We start from the raw sequence: 25,827 nt of genomic DNA on the forward strand, positions 1-25,827 counted from the left end.
TGCTGCTGGTTCTGGTTCTGAGTCGCAGGCCGCGGACTCCTACAATCCTTGGCCTCATGACCCATCTTGAGGCACCTCTGACAGCGACCCTTGTTGCACTGGCCACTGTGGTGTCTGTTACAATTGTTGCACCTTGGGTAATTTCCTCGATACGCACCCCTTCCCTGATTGCCCGAAGATTGCTGTCCAGGACTCTGATAGTTGTCAGTCTTTCGCTGCTGCACCTGAGACTGAACTGAAGCTGAACCCTTGCTGGAGTCCCCCTCCCATTTCCGCTTGTTATCACTGGGAGTAGCAGGAGTAGCAGAAGTGGTAGCGGTAGTAGTAGCGCTGATAAGTTTAGGCAGCCTGTTCTGTTCCACTGCCTGATCTGTGAGGTGATGAGCAAGACGCTGAATATCCTGAATATTATTGAGATTAGCCGATGTCACATCGCTCTGAATTTTTGGCGCTAGCCCCTTGAGGTACAACTCAATGCGCTTGACAGGAGGGTCCACCATAGTTGGACACAAGATGGCCAGCTCATTTGACGGTTTCGTGTAAGCTTCAATTTCCGACCCTGTCATTTTCAGATGATAGAGCTCCACCTCCAACTTGTGGATGTCATCACGTGTGCAGAATTCTCGCTTGATTAGTTCCTTGAATTCGTTCGAAGGGGTGGCGTTAGCAGCTGCCAGCCCTAGAATCTGAACTTGCGCGTTCCACCAAGTCAGCGTAATTCCTTCTAGAGTACCAGTGGCGTACTTCACCCTGCGAGCCTCAGGGCATTCACACATTTCAAATACTGACTCGAGCTTTTCAAACCAATGGAGGAGTCCGACTGCTCCTTCAGTGCCACTGAATGTGCTTGGACGACAGTCCATGAAGTTCTTGAAAGTGCAAACAGGTTGCTGAGCGTGTTGACCTATTGTGTGTAAGAATAGGACAAGGTTAAACACAAGAGTTGGTCTAGAAGTGTAGGATCTAAAGATCTTAGTGTGAGTTACGACTACGGGATATACCTCCTGCCTGTGCGGCTGCAAGTGCCGCAGCAACTTGTTCGTTAATGAGAGCCATCAACTGGGCTTGAGTCATGTTAATACGTCCAGACATGATCTTCATAGTAAAGGTAACATAAGTGAGAGAGAGGTTCGTGAAGAATGCGATGACAGAAAAGAGTAAGCACACAAGTGTTCTCAGGCAATAGTATTTATGTGTATCTAAGCATACCATGAGCAAAGTTCTATGTAATCTAGCACGTAGGCAATAAACATATACCATATTACCTAATATGTTGAGTCTTGCACGTGGAGCGAAGCGTCGTTGTGGATCGTTGAGAGCACTGTTCTGGTTATAATCTGGTTTTAATAAAAATGTTTTCCCCATATTAAAACCAAGTTCTCTATAACCAATGGCTCTGATACCAATCTGTCACACCCCCAAAAATCCACACGCGGAGTACCACCGCTTGGAGGCGTGACATGACCAGGATCAAGCCACCAATCATATTGAACATATCAGTAAATAGTAAAAGTTATTCATCAATACGAAAGGTGTTTTCAAAACCATACATAAATCAAATGTGTAGCGGAAGCATTAATGTAAAAATCCAACATAAGTATCAAGTTCTCATAATATAAATGTTTAACATGGAACTCAACAGTCCATGTGCCCACAACGATCGCGCCTCCCGTGCAAGCTCCATGAGTACCTATGGTCCTGCAAGGCATGTAACAGAGAGTCAACAACTAGTTGAGCGAGTTCACAGTAAGTAAGTTCGTAATAGTAAGTTTGTTTCGTAACATGTGGCTCTACTAGGCCGATAGTATGCTCTATTAGTGGGGGCTTCCCATATTTGTATATACACTAGACTATTTGTAACCATAAGTGTTCTTCTTAACCCGAGAACAGTAGTAAGTACAAGGTTTACGTAGGTTTTATGTAAGTGTCCTTCTCAACCCGAGGACAGTGGTACGTGGGGGTTTACGTAGGTTTTACGTAAGTGCCTGTCACAACCCGAGGCAGTAGTGAATATAAGTTTTACGTAGGTCTTACGTAAGTGCCCTTCGCATCCTTAGGACAGTGATGAGTACAAGTATACGTAGGTTTTACGTATGTATCCTTCGCATCCGTGGACGATGGTAGATAGTCTAGTAACAGTGTAAGTACAAGTATTTGTTCAATCCCATTCCTTCAATCCCATTCCCAACCCCGGGAATCCCATGCCTTGGTAAGAGTGTGAACTCACCTTGGTTTGCTCGGCAGATACACGAAAAGGTCAAGTCTAGCTGCTAGTGGTCAACCACGTCCTAACATGGTTACCATACAAGTCAGGTTCGTATTCAAGTAGTGCACGTATGTTTTCTACACATATTCCATCTAGTTGCATACAAGTATTGATCATGGCATGCACGTATAATCATGGCAGTTAACTGTTCATACGAGTTCAACAGTAGTATCACGTAAACAACAAAGCCCAACAGTGCGGCCCAATTACTTAGGCCCGTAACAGTGTGCAAGTCTAACGGTGTGTACGTATATATGGTCTCGAGTCGAGACTAGAGGTCTCAAGTCGAGACAGTGATCTCGAGTTATGGCCTCAACGTTCTCGAGTCGCAACTAAGGAGGTCTCGAGTCATGCATGTGCTAGTCGAGACTAGACGGTCTCGAGTCGCAACCGGACCCGCAACCATGGTCTCGAGTTATGTTGTTTGTGTGCTGGTGGTGTGTGGTCTCGAGTCGAGACTGTGGGTTCTTGACTCGCAACCCGTGTCGAGACCGGAGATGTAACCAATATCCTGATTTGCAGCTCATTATCTCTGTAACATTAGCAAACAAATTTGGCAGTTTCAATTCAGATCAAACAACATTCAATCCAGGAATCAATCATATTCATATCACCGTAATCATCATCAATTCAAGAACACACTAATCAATATCATATGAACCTACATCCGTGATCATCCGACTAACGAACTCAAAGACTAACATGAAATCCTAAATCATGATCTAAGCAAGAACAATCAATCCATTTTCATGTGGAACATAAAATCGGATTGTTAAACCAGCAAATTCTAAACTAGCATGCACCCTAGTTTATGTGTACATCAAATCTGTTAACATGTTTTTCAATCCGTTCGAGTTATATAAACACTAACCAATATATATATACATGAGCCGATTTCAAGCACATCAACATTAACAGTTTATAACACCATCATCATGTAGAGCATATATATATATATATATATATATATATATATATATATATATATATATATATATATATATATATATATATATATATATATATATATATATATATATATATATATATATATATATATATATATATATATATATATATATATCACAACATCATGTATAATACAACCAACCATAAACACTAACCGGATTAGAGGATGCAACAAGAGTTAATCCGGGAGCTTCAAGGAATGAGGGTGGGATCGCCGGTTTCGAGAGAGAGAGAGAAAAGTGTAGGGTTTGTGTGTGTTCTTGTTTTGTAAGATATGAGAAAACTAAACCCCCTAAGGGTTTCATGTATGCGTAATGGGTGAGTGGGCCGAACCCAATCATCGGGCTGCCCTTGTTCTCGAGTTGGGTGAATGGTTTTGCGAGTGGGGTTGGGCCGAGAGAAAGATGTGCGGTCAAGAACGAAGTGTGCGGCCCAAATTTGATAACACCTAACATAATAAAATTCATAACATTCAATGCAGTCATACACATCAACTAGTCACATAATGTTCAAACAAGTTACATCGAAGCACACGAAAAGTTCTAAGTTACGAGTAGTCACATTATCCCCAAGTTGAAAGAAATTTCGTCCCGAAATTTGGTACGTACTCACTGAGGCAGCTAGTTAAGTTGCATGGTTTTCCTAGTTTTCCTGGGGTGTCACACTCACCTCTCTCGGCCCAATACCAACCCGTACATACCCAACCATCTTCCTATTCTCATCATATGACTACCCGTTCCAAAAACGACATTCTTAAACCAAAGCATCATGTCGATTTGTCTCGGTTTTCCGGTACCTCACACACCGCCTTACTAGCAACAAATGATCCTTGCAGTTTCAAAACTGCGTCGAAACATCCCCGATGGGTTAAGGCAATGGAAGAGGAAATGACTGCTTTACGAGCAAACAATACTTGGGTGTTGGTCCCTCGACCAGCTCACACAATTATTGTAGGCTCTAAATGCGTTTTTAGGACCAAATATAAGTCGGATGGTACCTCACACACCGCCTTACTTTCAGTCGCGTTGTCAAGGCATATACAGTTTGTGTTGTCATTGCTCTTGCCACAATGTATGACTGGCTGTTACAGCAGCTTGATGTTCGCAATGCATTCTTAAATGGAAATCTCACTGAGATTGTTTTTATGGAACAATCACCTGGGTTTATAGATGATCGCTTTCCTACTCTTGTTTGTTGTTTAAAGAAAGCTCTTTATGGTCTCAAACAGGTCACGCGCGCGTGGTTTCAACGTCTTAGTAGTTTTCTCACTAATAGTGGTTTTATTTGCAGCAAAGTGGATACATCTTTATTTTTTTAAACAGGGACATGTGTTGGTTTATCTTCTTGTCTATGTCGACGATATAATCCTTATGGGTAACGACACAACCTTTTTCAATACGTTTGTGGCCAAACTACATCAGGAATTCTCCATCAAAGATTTGGGAGCATTGGGATATTTTTTAGGGCTTGAAGTTACTCACAAAAATCACAGCATATTTTTGACTCAAACAAAGTATGCCTATGATATTTTAGCTCGTGCAGGTCTGGTGGATGCAAAGCCTGTCACTACCCCTTTGTCCTCGACAGAAGTCTTTCTTTCCAAAGGGGAACTGTTTCATGATCCGATTCTTTACAAGTCATTAGTTGGAGCTCTTCAGTACTTGACTATCACACGCCCAGATCTGTCTTGTGCTGTGAATCAAGCCAGTCAACATCTTCAGTCGCCCACAGTTTCTCATTTTCAATCTGTCAAACGGATCCTCCGATATGTCAAAGGCACTTTCGCCTTTGGTCTACATTTCTCTAAAGAGTCTACTCCTACTTTACTTGGCTACTCGGACGTTGATTGGGCTCGCTGCATTGAAACTCGCCGTTGTAGTTACGGTTACTCTATTTATTTAGGTGGTAACCTAGTGTCTTGGAGTGCTAAGAAACAACCTACAGTTGCTCGGTCTAGCTGCGAGTCTGAATACCGTGCAATGGCTAACACTGCAACAAAGATTATTTGGCTCACTCATCTACTTCGTGAGCTTCATGCTCTCCCTATGGACGTCCAACCCTTTTATGTGATAAGAAAAGAGCTATTTTTCTCAGTCAGAATCCGGTGTCTCATAAAAGAGCCAAGCACATAGATATTGCTTATCATTTTGTTTGAGAATTGGTCTCCTCTCTGGGCGTCTATACACTAAGTTTGTTCCTTCCAATCTCCAGGTGACTGATATCTTCACTAAAAGTCTCTCACGACCCTTGTTTGAAAAGTTTCGCAACATGTTACGTGTCGGTTCCCCACCTATTTAATTGACGGGGGTAACAGCAAGACGTAAATCAAGGATTCCAATATCCTTGATTTATTCTCATTTATTATTGCATTGATTAGTAAATATTGTTTTTCCATTAATATGTAAATTACTTGTGTATATATTTTCTTGGTTATCAATGAAATAATCATCTTCGAAATTATTCAAAGTTGTCACTTATCAACGATGTAATAAAAGCTGGTTGTTCATACTAAAGGTTTTCGTATTCTAATTTTCTATTTTTTAACATCTTTGGTTTGATCGAACCTCACGTTTTATTCTAGCACAGTTAACTAAGCTAATAAATATGACAAGCAACCAAATATGTAATCAATAATTTATATACTGTAACGTACATATTTGAATTTATAAAATACGACATATATAGTTATTAAATACAAAGATTAGATGATGTCGTTATTTGGTTTTTCATCTACGATTTTTTTTTTTTTTTTGAACGGCTTTCATCTACGATTTGATTTTCAAAAATAACCTGAAACAATGTAATGGTTATATATTTGCTTGTACTTTGTAGTTATCAAAATAAACATGTTACTATGAGGACATAATAAAATATATGACTTTTCATAAAAGAAAATGCTAAAACTCTCTTAATCTGAAATCTCAATTAATCCACTTACCTATATTTAGAGTAATCCTTCACACTGAGTCTACTTTTTATCACGAATTCAATGCGCGTACATAATGGATGATAACAAATTCATATGAAATACCCTAAAAAGAGTCGATTCCAAAACTTTTCATTGAAAAATTTAAAGGAGATAATTTTGGGCGGACATAAAGTTTATAATCACATGCTTCCCCTCTTCTTCTTCCTGTCCAGCAAAAAGTTAACCACAATGGATGATAATATTCCTTGTATTTTATTGCTTATTTTAGTTTTTTTTTTTAATAATAATATTTAGTTTTTGCAAAATTAAATAATTATTATTATTATAATTTTTTTAGTTAACCATCATTAGTGATATAGAGAACAAATTGTGGGAAAAAGTTAACGTGTTTGCATTGTATATTAGTTCTTTAATGGAATTTCAGGGTATCATTGACTCCTACCTGGTACAATCCTCCAACCCCCACCCCCACTATATATACATATTCCCCTCACCTCTTATTTCATTCCAACGTACACAACAACACTTTCAAACATACCAAAACTTTAAAGCAGCTTTAGTTACCTTGCATTCCATGAAATTTCAAAGAATGTTTAGTTTTTCAGCTCAAACCGACTTCTGCGGTCGCAGATGTGTGTGGGTCAACGGCCCGGTTATAGTAGGGGCGGGACCCTCAGGGCTAGCCGTGTCGGCTTGCCTCAAGGAACAATGCATTCCCTTTGTAGTCATCGAACGAGCTGACTGCATCGCTTCTCTATGGCAAAAACGCACCTATGACCGCCTAAAACTTCACCTCCCGAAAAAATTCTGCCAACTTCCCAACCTACCCTTTCCCGAGGACTACCCCGAATACCCAACAAAGAAACAATTCATCGCGTATCTTGAGAACTACGCTCAAAAGTTTGATATCAAGCCGCAGTTCAACGAGTGTGTGCAGTCTGCTAAGTACGACGAAGCCTGCAAGCTGTGGCGGGTGGTTACCGCCTCAACAAGCGGGTCTGAAACAGAGTATATCTGTCAAATGCTTGTGGTGGCAACAGGAGAAAATGCAGAAGGGGTAGTGCCAGAAATAGATGGACTAGAAGAATTCTCAGGTGAAGTCATCCATGCAAAAGACTACAAGTCCGGCCAGAAATACACAGGAAAGAAAGTATTGGTGGTCGGGTGTGGAAATTCGGGCATGGAGGTCTCACTAGACCTCTCCAACCACAATGCCAAGCCATCCATGGTGGTTCGAAGCTCGGTTCATGTCTTGCCCAGAGAAATCATGGGAAAGTCAACATTTGATCTAGCCATGATGCTGATGAAATGGCTACCTCTATGGCTAGTTGACATGCTATTGTTAATGTTAACATGGTTCATTCTTGGAAACATTCAAAAGTACGGAATTAAAAGACCATCTTTAGGCCCATTAGAACTCAAAAACCACCATGGAAAGACTCCAGTACTCGACATTGGCGCGCTTGAGAAAATCCGATCAGGCGAGATCAAAGTCGTCCCTGGGATCAAAAGATTTAGTTACAACTCGGTGGAGCTCGTCAACGGTGAGACACTCGACATTGATTCGGTTGTTTTAGCTACCGGGTATCGCAGCAATGTCCCTTTCTGGCTTCAGGAGACTGAATTCTTTGCTAAAAACGGGTTCCCAAAGACGCCGTTTCCAAATGGTTGGAAGGGAAAACGTGGGTTATATGCATCCGGATTCACCAGAAGAGGACTTGCTGGTGCGTCTGCTGACGCTGTTAAAATTTCTCAAGATATTGGCAAGGTTTGGAATGAAGAATTTAATCACAAGAAAAAGAAACTTCATATACTCAGAAGATGCATCTCAACCTTCTAACTTTATCTATCAAAAACTAACTATAATCAAAACTGTATACGGAAACAATGTAGAACAGAAGAGCACAGTCCACCCAAAAAAAGAGTAGAAAGCTTAGAGAATTGCTTGGAATGATGAGTGTAAAGTTCTTTTATATTCTATTATTCAATTAGTTTTTTAATAGGGTGTACATATTCACACACCTTATTCCCTAAATCCACACCCTTCTAGACGCCTCGTATAACCCTATACGAGGCGTATAGGTTTGCTTTTCCCGACCAGCTTCTGCACCTCGTACAACGTCACATCAGTCAACTTATACGGGGAGTCTAGCCCTGTACGAGGGGTCAATACGAGGGTACTTAGACGCCTCGTATAGGTCTATACGAGGCGTCTTGGGCTGACCGATTTGACTATGATGAGACTATGCCCGACATGACTTAAAGGCATACGGGGAGTAAAGACCTATACGAGGCGTCTTTAGCTCACATAAAATGCAACCTACAGTGCGTTCTTGGTCCACATCCGAGCATTCAACAAACAAACACTCACATTCTGTTTCTTCTTTTATTTGTATTTGCGTTCTTATCATCCCGGAGTGTTGAAATGTCATCATATTGGGACGGCAACTATATCTTCGGGCAGTATTCTAGCGAAAAGTGGGGGCACGAAAGCGTTCCGGTAACAGTTATTAGCGTAAATGTTTTAATTACTTGTTGTTTTAGTTTATTATTTACTAATGATGATACGGTTGTCTATTTTGGAGGAGTCTGGCGTTCCCGATTCTAATGAGCAAGAGGAGGTTGTGTCTAGTATACAAGGAAAACAAAACAGCCCGTTTCTAGATTTGAACAAGCATCCTCCTGTTGATGAAACAGCCCCTGTAGATGACTCATACCATGCTAGTGGATACGGAGGAGACGGTGGATACGGAGGAGACGGTGGATACGGAGGAGACGGTGGATACGGAGGAGACGGTGGATACGGAGGACACGGTGGATATGGAGGAGACGGTGGATACGGAGGAGACCGTGGATACGGAGGAGACGGTGGATACGGAGGAGACAGTGGATACGGTGGATACGGTGGATACGGTGGATACGGGGGATACGGTGGATACGGAGGAGACGGTGATCATCAGCAATTCATTTCCCCGGGCACTCCTTACGTTCATCAAAACAATTCGGACGTTGGAGGATATGGTGGTTATGGTGGATATGGTAGATATGGTGGTAAAGCACCTCCCATTCTGGACAGTCTGTACTTAAAAAAGACGGTATAAATTACTATTTTATTATTAATATTTTTATTATTATTAATATTGTCGATGTTACAGGTTTTCAACTCCTTAGATGAACTAAAGAAACGAATACAAGAAATAGCAAATGCGGATGGTTTCGTTATTGTCACCCGTCGATCAAAGAAAATCGGGGGAAGAACCGGGAGGGTATGGCTTGAATGTGATCGTGGTGCTGAGCACCAGAGTACAGCAACACTTAGAAAAGCCGGAAGCAAAAAAACCGGTTGCCCGTTTTACCTGCTGGCTGTCCGAAACCACCCGTATGAAACCTGGGAGATAAAAGACGGAACAATTGAACATAACCACGAACTTTGTGAGGACCTGTCGGCCCACGCGTTTGTGCGAAGGTTTACTCCAAGCGAAATGAAACTGATCGAGCAGCTGACAGCTCAAAACATGGAGCCGCGCAAAATATTTCAAACGATAAGGAAGCAGGACCCCGACAGGTTTCATGTTCAGAAAGACGTTCAAAACGTTGTAGCGAAGATTAGAGCCGAACAAAGACAAGGATTGACTCCCATGCAGTCACTAGAAAATGTGCTGATAAACAACGACTTTATTTACGAGACACGGGAAAAACCCGGAACAGAGATCGTAACAGAGATCTTCTTTCTTCATCGGGACTCGAGAGTCATGTGGCGTGCATTCCCCCACGTCATGATGATCGATGCAACGTACAAGACAAACATATACAATATGCCCTTTATCCAGATTGTTGGTATGACGCCTACCAACAAATCGTTTATTATCGCGCATGCCGTTGTTAGTAAAGAACGGGGTGATAACTTTGTGTGGGTTCTTGAGAGGGTTAAGTTAATGTTGGATGAATGTATGGAGCCACGTGTGATTTTAACGGATAGAGACCTAGCCCTTATGGGCGCGTGTGCTAAAGTATTTCCAGACGCCTCCAGGCTTCTTTGCAGGTGGCACATACAACAGAATGTTATGAAGCACTGCAAGGGTGCCTTCACAGACGACGACTGGAAGAAATTTATGTCATTCTGGGGGACATTGATTGAGTCTCCATCCATACCCATCTACGACTACCACTTGCGCAACATGCGAAAGCGACTTGTGGAGTGCAAACGTTCTAGTAAGTTTTTCTAATAACATACGACTCACCTATGCAAATTTTATTAAATTATTTTTACTTTTTAGGAGTCTTCAAATACGTGTACGATAACTGGCTAAAAGACTATAAGGAGATGTTTGTCTTTGCGTGGACTGATAAGAGGCGCAACTTTGGTAATCGTACTACAAACAGAGTTGAGAGCCAACACGCCAACTTAAAGAGATACGTCGAAGATAGGAGCTCGCTGGACCGTGTAGTTGGTTGTGTCCGGGATATAGTTGAGACACAGTTCGGTGAAATAAGGAAGACTTTTTGAGAAAGCATCGAAAAAACAATGAAACACCACAAACACCCGATGTTTCAACACCTACTTGGAAAAGTATCCCACAAAGCCCTTGACTTGTTGCATGGAGAGGCAATTAGGAAGCTAGATGTCTTGGAGCGCTTTAATTCATCATGTGGTTGCCAAATGTGGCACAGCTGTGGGTTGCCCTGTGCTTGTAGGATAGAAAAATACATGCGTGAAGGTAATAATTGTTAAACGTACAACACTTGTGTGATATATTTCCTTTTTTCATTTTACTTAAACAATATTGTTTTTAACCGTGCAGAGCGTCCGATTCAACTCGAAGACATAGACGTCTTCTGGCGGAAACTTAACTTCCAAAGTTGTAAATTGATAGACGACTCCCTTGACGTGGTCGAAGAGCTAGATGTTGTTAGACAACAATTACAGTCGCACCCCCCAGCTCAGCAAAAAAGCCTGCTTTCAAAGATTAAAGCGGTGTTGACTCCAACGAAATCTACCAAGAAACCACCGGTTGTCCAACAAAATACTCGTGGCCGACCAACAACAAAGCAGGTACAAGAAAGGTTGGACGAGGCCTCTCGTATAGATGAAGAATTGAGGAGAAGCTCCTTCGGTGATGCAAACACGTGCTTTGAAGGTTCACGACAGAGTAACTACGATAAACCTCGCCACAGCTCGTACGTTCCGTCTCAGGCCTCACAACAGTCGGTTATAAGGTCCCAAAAACCCAAAGCGAGCCTAAGCCGTTCAAAGAGTTCTAAGAAGAAAGAGACACGAGATGATCACGGTTTTCCTTTAATCATTGGGGACGAGTACGTGGGAATCATCGAACGGTTTAAGTCTGACATTCCGCCAGTGTTCCATCCGTACGTCTCGTGCATACGAGATGTGATGCCGGACGGTCATTGTGGGTTTCGGTCTGTGGCTGTGGGCTTAGGGATGGATCAGAGTTCATGGGGGCTTATTAGAAGGGACCTTGTCCAAGAAATGGATCAGAACGAATCGATCTGGTTCCCAATATTTGAAGCATGGGCTGATGGTTATTTTTACACGCATCGTCAGGGCCTAATTTGGGATTCAGTGGCCGGTTGTGGGGAGAATCACTGGATGGACTTCCCCTTTGCAGGACTTCTTATTGCACAAACGTACGGTATCGGGGTGCACTTGTTAACGACAACCATGGGTGCGAGTTCCACTTACTTCCCAATACTAAGTCCTCCGGCTAATCAACAACCATTATTCATAACGCTTACACATGTTAATGAGAACCACTTCATACATGTTAAGCTGGAAGGGGATTATCCTATGCCACCAGCACACGGGCTATGGTTGACCCACCGAAGACCCCATACAGAACAATGGGAAGATATGTACTTGCCACGTCTAGAATGGTATACATCGATAATGAATCCTCGGCCAAGATCAAACCCCAGTCTTAATTACATAGATAGTTACACGGAAGAATGATTTTTGTAATTAATAGTATTTTATTGTAATTAATAGTATTTTTTTTGTAATTAATAGTATTTTTTTGTAATTAATAGTATTTTTTTGTAATTAATACTATTTTTTTGTAATTAATAGTATTTTTTTGTAATTAATAGTATTTTTCTATAATTTTCTACAAATTCTATAATTTTAATTATAATTTCTATCATTATTCTATAATTAGAATTCATTAAAAAGTAATTTTTATTATAATTTCTACAAAAAAAATACAAGTATACGACTCGTATAGAGCTAGACGGGTCGTATATGGTTGCACAAAAGACCATTTAGCCCCTGATATGCCCCCAATCTAGGCTTATTTCAGGGGCTAAAAAGTAATTTTACTTAAACCAGACGCCTCGTATAGCGCTATACGGAGCGTATATTTGAGCGGGTTTTTGAAAATTTAAATTTTGAATATCTGAATTTCAAAATTTGAATTTTTTTAACATGGACGCTTCGTATAGACCTGTACGGGTCGTCTATTTGAGCGGTAACAATTCTTTTCTTTTAAATTTGAATTTTGAAAATAGTTTTTGTTAATTACTATCTTACCCCTGAAAGTCACCAGTATAGCCATTTAACAGGGGCTCAAAGGTAATTTCGAAGCCTATACGACGCGTACAGCTCTGTACGAGGAGTACAACTGAGGCGGCAACTTTAACACCTTTTCCTTTTTTTATTATTAAAAAAGTTTTAGTAAATGACCATTTTGCCCCTGTTTAGCCTCCAGTATAGGCATTATTCAGGGGCAAAATGGTAATTAACCATTCCAGAAATATCTTTTTGGTTTGGTTAATTACCATTTTGCCCCTGAAAAAAGGCTATACTGAGGGCTATACAGGGGCAAAAAAGTCATTTAACAAAAAGCATAGACGTCTCGTATAGCTCTATACGAGTCGTCTATGTTTCGTATAACTCTGGGGGGGGGGCCCTAGACGACACAGATTACACCCCCAAACAAAAAAACACACACATACGCTGAAGACTGATCTATACGCCTCGTACGTATTTCAACCGTATTTTTGAAGATTTGAAGCATCACCGGTACGTATTTCATCCCGTAGTTAAGTATTTTTGTCTCGTTTATGCCTTTAGACCGTAGGTTTGCCCTAAAATTTGAATTTTGTTGGGTTTTGGGGGTTTGAGTATAAGGTTGAAGATGAACATGTAGAACAGGACGCCGAGTATAGCCCTATACGAGGGCTATACGAGGTTCTGAATTTTTTTATTTTTTTTATTTATTATTATTATTGTTATTATTGTTTATTGTTATTATTATTATTATTAATTATTATTATTGTTATTATTATTATTATTATTTATTAATTATATTATTAAATATTATTATTATTATTTATTAATTATTATATTATTATTATTATTATTATTATTATTAATTATTGTTATTGTTATTATTATTATTGTTATTAAATATTATTATTATTATTATTTATTAATTATTATATTATTAATATTATTATTATTATTATTAAAAACATTATTATTATTGTTATTAAATATTATTAATATTATTATTATTATTAATTATTGTTAATATTATTATTATTTATTAATTATTATTATTAAAAACATTATTATTATTGTTATTTATTATTTATTAATTATTATTATTATTATTATTATTATTATTTATTAATTATTATTATATTATTATTATTATATTATTATTATTATTTAATTATTTATTTATTTATTATTGTTTTATTTATTATTGTTTTATACGTATACAGTATTTATTATGGAGGACGATCTGATGCCGGGCGATGACATTCACTTAGAGCCGGTTCAGCAGGGTCCACGATGGAGACGGCGACCGCCTGTGGATATCTAGAGTTTCCCGACGGCACCGACGCCGCCCGTCATTGCCAGAAGCTTAGGAGGATGCACGTTGGATCGCATGCATCGATCGACTGGGATGCGATGGATGAGATTGCTGAGACGCCGAGAGTGCGTCGGTTTATACCTGTCGATTCGCCGTGGCATCGTCTTTTTGATTTGGCGCACACGCCGACCTACAGGGAGCTGCTGGTCGAGTTCCTTTCGTCATTCACATTTCACCCTCCTGGGGAGCCAGTGCCGCTTCCGTACCCAGGTGCTCCCCATCCGCCTGAGGTTTCTTTCAGGCTTGCTGGCGTTATGCGTTCGATGACGCTAGCAGAGTTTGCGGTGCATTGTGGTTTATACATGCAGGAGGAGATCGAGACTAAGATTTACACAGCGGGGCTAGTGGTGGTTGAAAAACCCACTCTTGTAGGGTTTTTGCAGGTGATTGCGGGGGCGGATCATTGGGAGCACGAGAAGTCGAAGGGGAAGGTGTCGTTTGTTGGGGACCCACTATACAGGTATGTACGTTTATTATGGCAATTATTGTGATTATATGCACTGTTTATTAATCTCTGTTTTTGTATTTCACTAACACTATCTGCAGGTATCTGCACCATTTGCTTGCTACTTCTATTTCGGCGCGCGGCTACAGCCGTGAGTGGTGTACGACCACAGATCTTTTTTTTCCTTTATTGTTTGTTGTATAGGAGGCCGTGCGCGCTAGCACACGGTCTAGCCCAGTACTACGCCTCCGCCCATCACCGGCAGGAGCGCGGATTTTTGTATGGCGGGGCGTACGTGACCGTCATTGCCCGTTCATTGGGCCTCGTACCACACCAGGACCCACATCTACGGACGCCGGCAATCATGCCGACGCGGATGGGTATGCAGTCGCTGTGGGGGATGAGGGTTATCAAGAGGTTCCCCGTTGGCCCGCGGTTTAAAAACCGCGAAGGGGGCGTATGGAGAGAGGAGTCCCTACCAGAGCATTTCGAGCCCGTTCATCCTCCTGCAGATCCTGCTGATGTAGTGCCCGTGGAGGACCCTCTGGAGGATCTAGACGGTGCAGCGGTGCCACAGCCACCGCCAGCTGCCGGGGCACCTCAGTTTCCACGTCACGTTATTCGAGGTCATGCCCCAGGAGCTGCGCTACATCCGGATGTACGAGCCGAGCTTGACAGGCTCAACGATTTGGTAGGTTGGCTGGTACGGGCGGAGCAGGATAGACGAGAGAGAGAGGGATTACCCCCGATACCGTTTCCACCGGTTCGAGCACCACATCAGCAGCACCAGCCGCAGCAGCAACATCAGGATTCAGATTCGGATTTGGATGCATAGACCTGTTGTTGTTTTTATTGTTATTATGGATGTACAAACTTATCTTATATATTTTTGTTATGGATGTAAAAAGTTATCTTATATATGTCATATTTATGTTTGTTTTCAGTTATTCGGTTACTTAATGATTGTTGTCTTAAATTTAGATAATATGGCAACAAAATATGTTTTGAATATAATACGGAAACAATATTTAAAAGAAATAAAATTTTAATCGAAAGAATAATATTTAAAAAAGTAAAATGTTAAAAACAATATAATATTTAATCGATATAATATATTTAAAGAGCCGATTTTTAAAATAGTTGATTTAAAAAAAAAAACGAAAACTTTTTATAGTGTAAAAAACAAAAAAAAACAAAACTTTTTTTTAAAACCAAAAAAGAACGATTTTTAAAATAGTTGATTTTTAAAAAACAAAAACTTTTTATAGTGTAAAAAAGAAAAAAAACTTTTTTTAAAACCAAAAAAAATTTCAACAAAAATACACATTTTCAAAAACTATCCAAAAAACCATACCAAAACCCACCAAAACACCCCTCATTTCAGCCAAAAAAAAAAAACAAACACGGACGCCTCGTATAGGGTTATACCATTCGTATAGGGTTCCTTAAACATCGTGCCTGACACCCTCTGAGACCCCATCGAATTCAGTGCATGTACGCCTCGTATAGAGCTATACGAGGCGTCTAGGTTTCAAAAAGTGTGAAAATAGGCGGACATGGTGTCCGGATAGTCCCAGCCTTTTAATATTCTACTCTTACTTTCACTTCCTCACCCAAATAAAAATACCGTACTCTTTACACAAGAGTCTAATCACACGGAGAATCTCCCTATCTGTGAACTTATGCAGATGCAATAAGAGGAATCACATGAACTTAAAAATGTATACCTCCTTTAAAACAAGAGACAGGACAACGTATCTGAGCTCTAAAACAAAAGTTTATGTAAAAGATTCAAGTAATGATAGGAAAAAGGGGTGCATTCAAAAGGTTCAACTTTTAACGTTGAGATTTAAAAAAAAAAAACGAGTTCACATCATGAAGCAACCTTATGTAATCCAAAATTTATCCATACAATAAACATTGGGGTGTGATAAATACACCCAACATATGGATTAATATACCAAATTAGTCAAACTTAGTAATGATTAAGTACTTTAATATATTATTTTATTCTAAAATCAAAACTAATAATTAAGTTTTTTTTATGTTATTTTATTTTATAATACATTTGTTATTTTTTAATATTTTGTTATACTATTATTAGTATTAATATCAATATTAATAAATAAATAATCAAGACACTTTATTATAAACACGAAAGTTAAAAAGTTTATCATAAATAAATAAATAACGGGTCTCTAATAAAAAAGTAAACGTCGTCGCTTTTCTGTCATGTGTGCGAGGTAACTGAACCAAAACGTCGTCCCTTTTCTGACTTGTTTTTAACCGGCACCAGTTGGTTTTTATAAGTATATATAGAATATAATAATAAAGCAAAGGGGTATTATTGTGTGGTTTTTAAAAAGTCACAACTTTTCATTCTAGAGATGCAACCCAAGTTGCTTTTTGTAGATTTATATAATATAATTTTAAATAGAAATTCGATTTTAAAAATAAGGACATGCTTCCATGAATCACCAATAATACTAACGGAGATATAACATACACATATAAGTGGTTAACTAAATTAAATCTTTAAGATGCACAAATAGTATAGCCAGTACGCAAGATATAACAGTGAAAAGAAAATCAAAACCCTTATTAGAGCAGTTTTATCATATAAATTAAATCTGTATTTTTTTTTAAATTGTTTGCAACTATAAAAAAATTAAAATAGTTGTTTAAAAGAATTAAAAGATATATGGAAACTTGAAAAGTAGAATGACGAATTATTAGTTTATGGAAACTTGAAAAGTTGACTTGTGAGAAAAGTAAAAAGAGTTTACTATAGAGTGTATTTAACACAACCCTAAACATTAACCATCTAAGCATCCTTGATATTCGTGTCAGAAAGAAGGAAACAGATAGTATAGGGGCTAGTGTGTAATATGGTGGTCTATATAAACCCCATCTTTGTGTAATCATAATTCTTGTACAACACAATTTCTCAATACAATTCAAACCCAAATCAGAAATTATTCTCTATACCAAACAATATGGTATCAGAGCAGAGTTTCTGATTCTTAGACACTCTGTTCATCACCTACAATTTATCCCAGCAAATTCAACCTCAAAACCAAAAAAAAAAAAACAAAATCAAACTTCGAAAATCGTTCCAAATCATTCGAATCTCTTACCAGGAGTCTGTGTTCTTTAATCAAGAAACATACACCCGAGAAACTCTTTCAACCAGCCGCTACAACATTCAGTCGAGCAGATCCGTCATCTGCTTCTCCGTCGGCTACTAGATCTTGAGAGTTCGTTGAGATCTCGGATCTTCTCAGAACCCACACAACAACGACAGCCACCACACTACCTCCGCCGTTCACCCTTCACCACCGCCGTCTAAATACAGAGAAGGATACTCCCTGCCGCCGCACTACCTCCATCGTCACACAGTTACCGTTGGATTTGAGTGAAAAGAGGGAGAAGGATAGTTGCAGATTGTTCTTTTTGATTGTGTGTTTTTGTGTGAGATCTACAGAGAAAACAGAGAGAGATAAGAAAGTGCAGTGGCTGAAACTTTGAATTAGGGTTTGGGTATTTGGGTTTGTTATTGGAGAGAGTTGAAGAAGACCCTAAACCATCGGTCCAATCAATTTCGCTACTGTCAGAATTGTGAAAGTTTCTTTTAATAAATACGCTGCGTTGATATAGCAGAGTTAATAAATACGATGTCGGTCGGTAGCGGAGTTGTTAGTAGCAAAGGTGTTAGTTCCGGGCGACTTTAAATCTTGAACGCGAGTTCAAGTTACCCGGCGTATTCGATAAATACGCTGGTAAGATAACGTCTTTCTGAGGCGTCGTTGTTCTGGCGGATTTAAGTAGTCTAGCATACTTGTTCCAGGCATAATCGATAAATCTTGAACGCGAGTTCAAGTGTCCAACATATTTATTAAATACGCTGATCTGCTGTCTTATCCGTAACGACAGCGTAATCCCAAAAAAAAAAACATATATGTCACAGTCGTGTCAGAAAAGTGAATATAACAAACAATCATGAAAAAAACAGTTCTTGGATATTTAATTCTGGTGCCACTGACACCATGACGTTTGAACCATTAGATATACGTTCAATGGCCCAACCTCAAAAACTCAAATCCATAAAGCAAACAACGGAACGATGCAAGTGAAAGGAGGAGGAGTAATTGAAATTTCACCAACTATGAAATTATCAAATTGCCTCTATGTTCCGTCATTATCACACAAATTGCTCTCAATTAGTCATATTACCAAAGAATTAAATTGCACGGTACTAATGCACCCTACTTTCTGCCTCCTACAGGATATCAGGACGGGTGTGATTATTGGACGTGCTACTGAGCGCCACGGATTGTACTACGTGGATGAAGTCGCTCAACAGGGTACTGAGATGTTGGCACATGGAACCGAAAACCGGGAAGCCTGGCTAAGGCACAGAAGTTTGGGACACCCATCCAGTGGGTATTCACATCTTTTGTTTCTAAAACTCTTCCCTTCAAATGGAAAAACAGATTGTGAAACCTGTTTTCATGCTAAAAGCCATCGACAACCATTTAAACCTAGCAACACGAAAGTTGCTTCACCCTTTCACTAATCCATTCTGATGTGTGGGGTCCTGCTCCTGTGATGGATGGGGGGCAGGGTCTTCGGTATTTTATACTATTCGTGGATGATTGCACTCGCATGACATGGGTATATTTTTTAAAAAACAAAGCCAAAGTTTACGAGAAATTTATCATGTTTTATGCTATGATTCAAACTCAATTCCGAACTCAAATCCAAATCCTCCGATCCGACAATGGGGGGGAATTTTTCAATACATCCATGAAACAATTCTTTAAAACCAAAGGATTAATTCATCAAACCTCTTGTTTTCATATCCCCGAACAAAACGGTGTTTCTGAAATGAAAACCCGTATTATTCTTGAAATGACTCGAGCTCTTTTAATTGAATCTCAGGTACCTAAATCTTTCTGGCCGGAGGCAGTTGCAACCTCCGTGTATCTCCTAAATCGGCTTCACACAAAAGCTCTTAAATTTAAGACTCTCTTAGATTGTCTGTCTAAGTCTGTCAGTATTCCCCATCCTCTTACACTTAAACCTCGAATCTTCGGGTGTACAACATTTATCCACATACCCAAAACCAACCGAAACAATCTTGGCCCATGTGCTGAGAAATGTGTATTTGTCGGCTATGGGATCAATCAAATAGGTTATCGGTGTCATAATCCAAAAACTCATCAAATGTTCACCACAATGAATGTTGACTTTCTTGAAACGAAATACTTTTATGACACTCAACTCAGTGGTCAGGGGGAGAATGAAAGTATAGATACTCTGAGTTGGCTAACTCAACTTCCCTCATCTGAAGTTCCCTCATCTGAAGAAGTAACAACAGAAAACCATCACAGTACTTCGAGCCCTTCAAACACAACCACACAATCTGCGGAACAAAGTACCACTGAAGAAAGTCCATCCAACGTGATACCAGAGGTAAGAAATACCGAGAACCCTGAATATCCTGCGTTTTATAACCATGAGACAACAGGGGAACACATAGAACCGAAAACAACGGAACCTACAAGACATGTTGAACCAGATGTGGAACAGGTTGAACCAATTGTTGAACATGTGGAACCAGGTGCAGCAGAGACAACCGGAAGATACCCTCTCCATCCTAGAGCCAACATAGGGGTCCCTCCAAAATGCTATTCCCCAGATAGGGAAACTAGAAATTCAAGGTACCCTGTAGCTAATATGTTTAATGGGAACTTATCTAACACTCGAAAGCATTTGTCACCTCACTACACTCCGAACAAATGCCTGATTCTGTAAAGGAACCGCAAGGTAAGAAGAACTGGAAAGAAGTAATGGAAACGGAGATGCATGCTCTCATGAAAAACAATACGTGGGAAAAGTGCATTCTTCCCAATGGAAAGAAAACAGTTGGTTGCCGGTGGGTGTATCCAATTAAATATAAACCAGATGGTTCCATTGGAAGATACAAAGCTCGGCTTGTAGCCAAAGGGTACACTCAGACGTATGGGATTGATTACTATGAGACATTTTCTCCTGTTGCAAAAATGGACACCATCAGAGTCCTCTTCTCTGTAGCAGCCAATAAGGATTGGCCTCTTCATCAGTTTGATGTTACAAACGCATTTCTCCATGGAGACCTAACGGAAGAAGTCTACATGGAAGCGCCTCCAGGTTTTTTAGAAGGTTTTAAAGATGGGGAATTTTGTTGGTTGAAAAAATCTCTATACGGGCTAAAACAGTCTCCTCGGGCATGGTTTGGAAAGTTTACCTTGGCCATGAAGGAATAAGGGTATTACCAAAGTAATGCTGATCATACTTTGTTCCTCAAGAGAAGAAACGGCCTCGTAACTTGCTTGATATATATGTAGACGACATGATTATTACCGGAAATGATGTAGAAGAAATAGCACGGCTGAGAAAGAATTTGTTTTCAAAGTTTGAAATGAAAGACCTTGGGAATCTCAAGTATTTCCTCGGAATAGAAGTTCTCAGGTCTAAATGAGGGATTTTCATCTGCCAAAAGAAGTATGTCCTTGATCTCCTGGCGGAAACTGGTTTGATTGATTGTAAACCAGCAGATACGCCAATGGTGTGAACCACAATTTTCACATGGAACTTAATGGAGAGCTTGCAGACAAAGAAAGGTATCAACAGCTCATGGGCAAGTTAATTTATCTCTCTCACACTCGCCCTGATATAGCTTATGTTGTTGGAGTGGTAAGTCATTTTATGCACCAACCACAAGTTACCCACATGGAAGCTGCTCAGAGAATTCTATGGTATCTAAAGGGAACCGCAGGCCATGGAGTGTTGTTCAAAGCAAATGGACATTTAAATGTTGAGCTCTACACTGACGCTGACTGGGCAGGAGATAAGGAAAATCGAAGGTCAACATCAGGGTACTTCTCCTTGGTTGGTGGAAACCTTGTTACGTGGAGAAGTAAGAAATAGAAGGTGGTCGCTCTGTCGAGTGCAGAAGCAGAGTTCAGAGGCATAGCTCGAGGGTTAAGCGAAGTTCTTTGGATCAGGAAACTTCTAGAAGACATTGGTTTCTCCCAAAGGGCAGCACCCAGTAAAATTATGTGCAACAATACAGTTGCAAAACAAATCTCAGAAAATCCAGTTTAGCATGATCGAACAAAACACGTGGAGGTAGATCGACATTTCATCAAGGAAAAACTGGAGGAAAGGATCATAGAGCTCCCGTATATATCATCAAAAGATCAACTCGCAGATATTCTCATAAAAGCAGTCAACGGAAACGCCTTTAGTAGCTGTTTGAGCAAGTTAAGTATTGGAGACCCCACTACCCAACTTGAGGGGGAGTGTCAGAAAGAAGGAAATAGATAGTATAGGAGCTAGTGTGTAATATGGTGGTTTATATAAACCCCATCTCTGTGTAATCCTAATTCTAGTACAACAAAAATTTCTCAATACAATTCAAACCCAAATCAGAGATTATTCTCTATACCAAACAACAATTCAGACATCAAGCATAATTTATACGTACCTTTATGACGAGAAAAAGAACAAAGGTGGACATGAAAGAGCTAGTGACAAACCATAAGTTATAGCGTTGGCCGGAGGGGAACAAAAAGAATGGTGGGAGTGTTTGTAGAATGCAAATCTTTGTGAGATTCTTTGGCCATATTTTTAGTCAATTATGCAAAATAATAAGATTGCATATGTCCAAAGCAAAACCATTTATTAATACAAAAAAAAACCCGTTTATTATACGAAACTACCAACAAGCACAACACAAACCAGTACTACTACAATATGAAGCATTAGACGGTGCTCAAGGTCTTTTTTAGATGTTGTTATAATAATAACCCCATCTTAAAATCAATTCCTGCCAATCCAATTAAAATATTCAACAAAATTCCATATAACCCCGTCTTATGCTTAAACCCCGTCTTCAAATCAATTCCTCACCCTTGAGACTTGAGACGGTGTTCCCTTTGAACACCGTCTTATGCTTATATATGCACCCTTTAGATGGTGTTTTTGAACACCATCTTATATACTCATTCTAACAATTAACTTAGAAAAAACAAACTTAAACTCATTCTACCCTAACATACGTACTGTCATTTGCTCAACCAAAACCCTAGCCTCCATTCCCCTTCTACTCGCAGCCATTCAGACGCAACAAACCCTAGCCTCCCTTCCCATTCTACTCGCAGCCATTCAGATGTAGCAAACCCCTCCAGCCGCGGGTTAGTTTTTCGTTCGATTTCCCTCCAGCCGCACCAATCCCTTCCCCTTCTACGCAACCCCTTTGAGACAGGTTAGTTTTTCGTTCGATATTGTCGGTTTGTCGGGTTGGGTCTAGCTGCGGCCGTTGATTTTCGTTCGGTATTGTCCGTATGGTCGTTGATCAGAACATATGTACAAGTAATTAAAGAAGTTTTTAGCTTGTTCATTTTGTGAAAATAATGATGCTTCAGTGCATATTTACTTAATCTTCTTATACATGTTTTAACTGCTATGAAATGCTAAAACTAGCATTGATTTATATTTAAACCAACAACAATTGAACCAAATTAATTATAACTAGAAGTGTGTCATATGATGTAACGGGAACACAAACACTTTCAGTCTCAAAGGGGGGTTTCGTTCGATTTCCGTTTGACGCAACCCCCTTTGAGACTATAGTAGAATAATTCTCATTAATTATTGTACGAGTTTTTAAGTTTGGTTTGAATAATTCTCATTATGTTTTTTTATGTTTGATAGTAAACTTCAATTATGTCTAAACGTGGTGTTTCTAAATGCAAAAAGAAGTTAAGACCGGAGGATATGCACATTAAGTTTGATGAAAAATGTGACCCGATAGGTCCAAATGCATCTTACTTCGATTCTTGGCTTGGCTTGGAAACAAGAACACATTTTCCCGAATATTGGATTAAATCGCGTAAGTTTAAGAAAGAAAGATGGGATAACTTATGGTTGCACATTTTCCCGAATATTGGATTAAATCGCACATGAAGAAACAATCACTAGTTTGGTAAGTAAAAATATATATTTGTTTTTATGTATAAAATTTGTCGAATGTTTTAACATTTATATTTTGGTTGTATATAGATTGATGCGGAGAAAAAAATGAAACTTAACGGAGCCTTTTGCATAAGAAGATGGTTGGTCGATTAGGTGGATACATCGGGAACAACTGGGCTACTACGCTTCCATTTTCAACTCCTGAGAATATGTTTTCTAGAAAAAGAGGTACCTATATTGAGGCTGAATCAATGTTAGCATTATTTGTCAAAGACTGGGTTGATCTCACCATTGTGTTTTGGTTTACATTGTAAGTTATTATCACTATAATATTGTATAGATATAACTGAATTTATTAAGTTTTATCATATATTTTATTCTTGTTTTAAGGTACTTTTATAAGGAGTCAAAGGCTAAAACACGCAACCAATGCGCCTTTTTAAATGTGAACGCAATCACGGGTGACACATGCGAAAGAAATCCTAGAGAGGTTAAAGATCACATTTTCAGTTTAGCGACTCATCATGTCGATAAAGATTTCATTCTTGCAAGTTGAAGATCACATTTTCAGTTTAGCGACTCATCAATAAAGTTATATATGTATATATATATATATATATACTAGTAAAAAACCCGCGCGATGCGGCGGGGGCGGCAATTTACAACGAGGTACTCATAAATCGTTAGTTTATCAATCCACTCGTGATACAATATGATATAATGTATTGTATGTGTGTGTTAGTTTTCTTATTCGTAGCATCGGTGTAGTTTGTCTATGTCATAATCCTAAATTCCTAATAGATCTCAATTAAATAATAACGAACACTAAATAAGAAAATAGCAAACATTGGTTACCATGATATTAATAATAATAGCGAAAACTAATAAATAAAAGATATATAAGAAGCATCACATCTACATTTAACAAATGGTTGGAACGAGATTATGAAGATATTAGTTACTTAAATGGTTGACTTTGTCACGTAAACGACACATAAGCTAGGGGCTTTATTTTTAACTTTCATTTGCACGGTATAGAATAAATCTCGATTAACTATATAAAAAAAAGAAATTAAAAAAAGGAAATCTAATTAGTGATATACAAGTGGGCGTCCTTCTTTGGCGGCTAAGGGGTGGTGTGTTGGGTGTAATATGCTATAAATAAATGTTTATATAATGCCAATTGATATAAAAAAGAACCGAAATGTTTATACGAAGTAGTCTTTTTTACCCTTCTGCTGCATATTGGTCTTAGATAAGGTTATTTTAATGATCATTTATATTTGATGATTTATACGCGACCAGTGAGACAAAAAATGTGAAGTTCTTTCGATGAACAAGCATTTTTATGACTATTTATTATGCATCGACAAAATATAATTCTAATATATGTTTACAAATTTGAAGTCCATGTGCCCTTGACAACAAACAAGTCGCATTTGTATTAATAGCATGTAAATTATTTATAAGTCCCATTTGTATTAATACCATACAAATCGTATACAATCTATTTGACATTTATGGGTACTAAATTTGTATGCTACTTGTACCTTTACATTTAGTGTTTCTTGCATAAAAAGAAGATACAGGTCTCACAAAAAAAGAGATGATGCACACTATACAGACTCCAATTTTTGTATATCGAAGGGGAATAACTCAAATGTGTTGTCAACATCAAGACATAGAAAGTATGGTTTATTACTTCCAATTGAATCTTTGTAGAGAGGGGTTAATAAAAATAATATTAGTAGATATGAAGAAGGTACAAATGCTAGAAGTTGTTTGTACAGCTATTCAAAGTATAATATTTGAGAAGTCAAATGTAAGAAAGTGTTTGTACAAGCTGTTGTCTACAAACTTTTTTAGAGTGAAATGTCTGACAGAAATTGGAACATAAAGTTTCTGTATATGTGCCTTAACCTGAAAAAGCATGGTCACTTGGATATATGCATTTCAATTAATTTAGCTCAGTTTTTTTAAATTACTCATAAATTTGTAGGACTCCTACTTTATTACAATTGAATTTACACATGCATATATGCATCTAAGACTCGCCATTTAATTTATCATTCCGTTGCACAACCATTTACCATCCAATGTGAAGTCTAACTATCAAAATGCGACAATTGTCAATTCTTTCTGTTTCTTAACCTGTTGCTATTCAAAACAACAAACATATAGAAATAAAAATTTATGTTGGTCTTTCCTATTTACAAGCAAGTTAGCTTAAGTGTCATGAAGTCAAGTTTTCTTATACTAATCAGTTCGCATGTCCAACCACAACCACTTTAAAATTAGTCTC

At 38.8% G+C, this 25,827-nt stretch overlaps 2 protein-coding genes across 2 annotated transcripts; both read left to right on the forward strand.

The window, feature by feature from the left end:
- The first annotated feature begins 4,304 nt into the window (after positions 1-4,304).
- On the forward strand, positions 4,305-5,367 carry LOC110933469 (uncharacterized mitochondrial protein AtMg00810-like). Its single transcript, XM_022176690.1, has 2 exons — positions 4,305-4,463; positions 4,558-5,367. The coding sequence occupies exons 1-2, from the start codon at positions 4,305-4,307 to the stop codon at positions 5,365-5,367; spliced, it is 969 nt and encodes a 322-aa protein (XP_022032382.1).
- Positions 5,368-6,744: 1,377 nt separating this feature from the next.
- Positions 6,745-8,103, forward strand: LOC110936553 (probable indole-3-pyruvate monooxygenase YUCCA5). Its single transcript, XM_022178964.2, has one exon. The coding sequence runs from the start codon at positions 6,754-6,756 to the stop codon at positions 8,002-8,004; it is 1,251 nt and encodes a 416-aa protein (XP_022034656.1). The 5' UTR covers positions 6,745-6,753; the 3' UTR covers positions 8,005-8,103.
- Positions 8,104-25,827: the final 17,724 nt, after the last annotated feature.

This window comes from Helianthus annuus, chromosome 4 (genome assembly GCF_002127325.2).
Source record: "Helianthus annuus cultivar XRQ/B chromosome 4, HanXRQr2.0-SUNRISE, whole genome shotgun sequence".
Classification (NCBI taxonomy): Eukaryota; Viridiplantae; Streptophyta; class Magnoliopsida; order Asterales; family Asteraceae; genus Helianthus; species Helianthus annuus.

What these genes read in the sequence shown, in the direction of transcription:
- LOC110936553 (XM_022178964.2), top strand. Translation starts at nt 6,754, where the DNA reads ATGTTTAGTTTTTCAGCTCAAACCGACTTCTGCGGTCGCAGATGTGTG.
- LOC110933469 (XM_022176690.1), top strand. Translation starts at nt 4,305, where the DNA reads ATGTATGACTGGCTGTTACAGCAGCTTGATGTTCGCAATGCATTCTTA. An exon ending in CTCTTTATGGTCTCAAACAG is followed by an intron (nt 4,464 to 4,557) that starts GTCACGCGCGCG and finishes TTTTTTAAACAG; the next exon opens with GGACATGTGTTGGTTTATCT.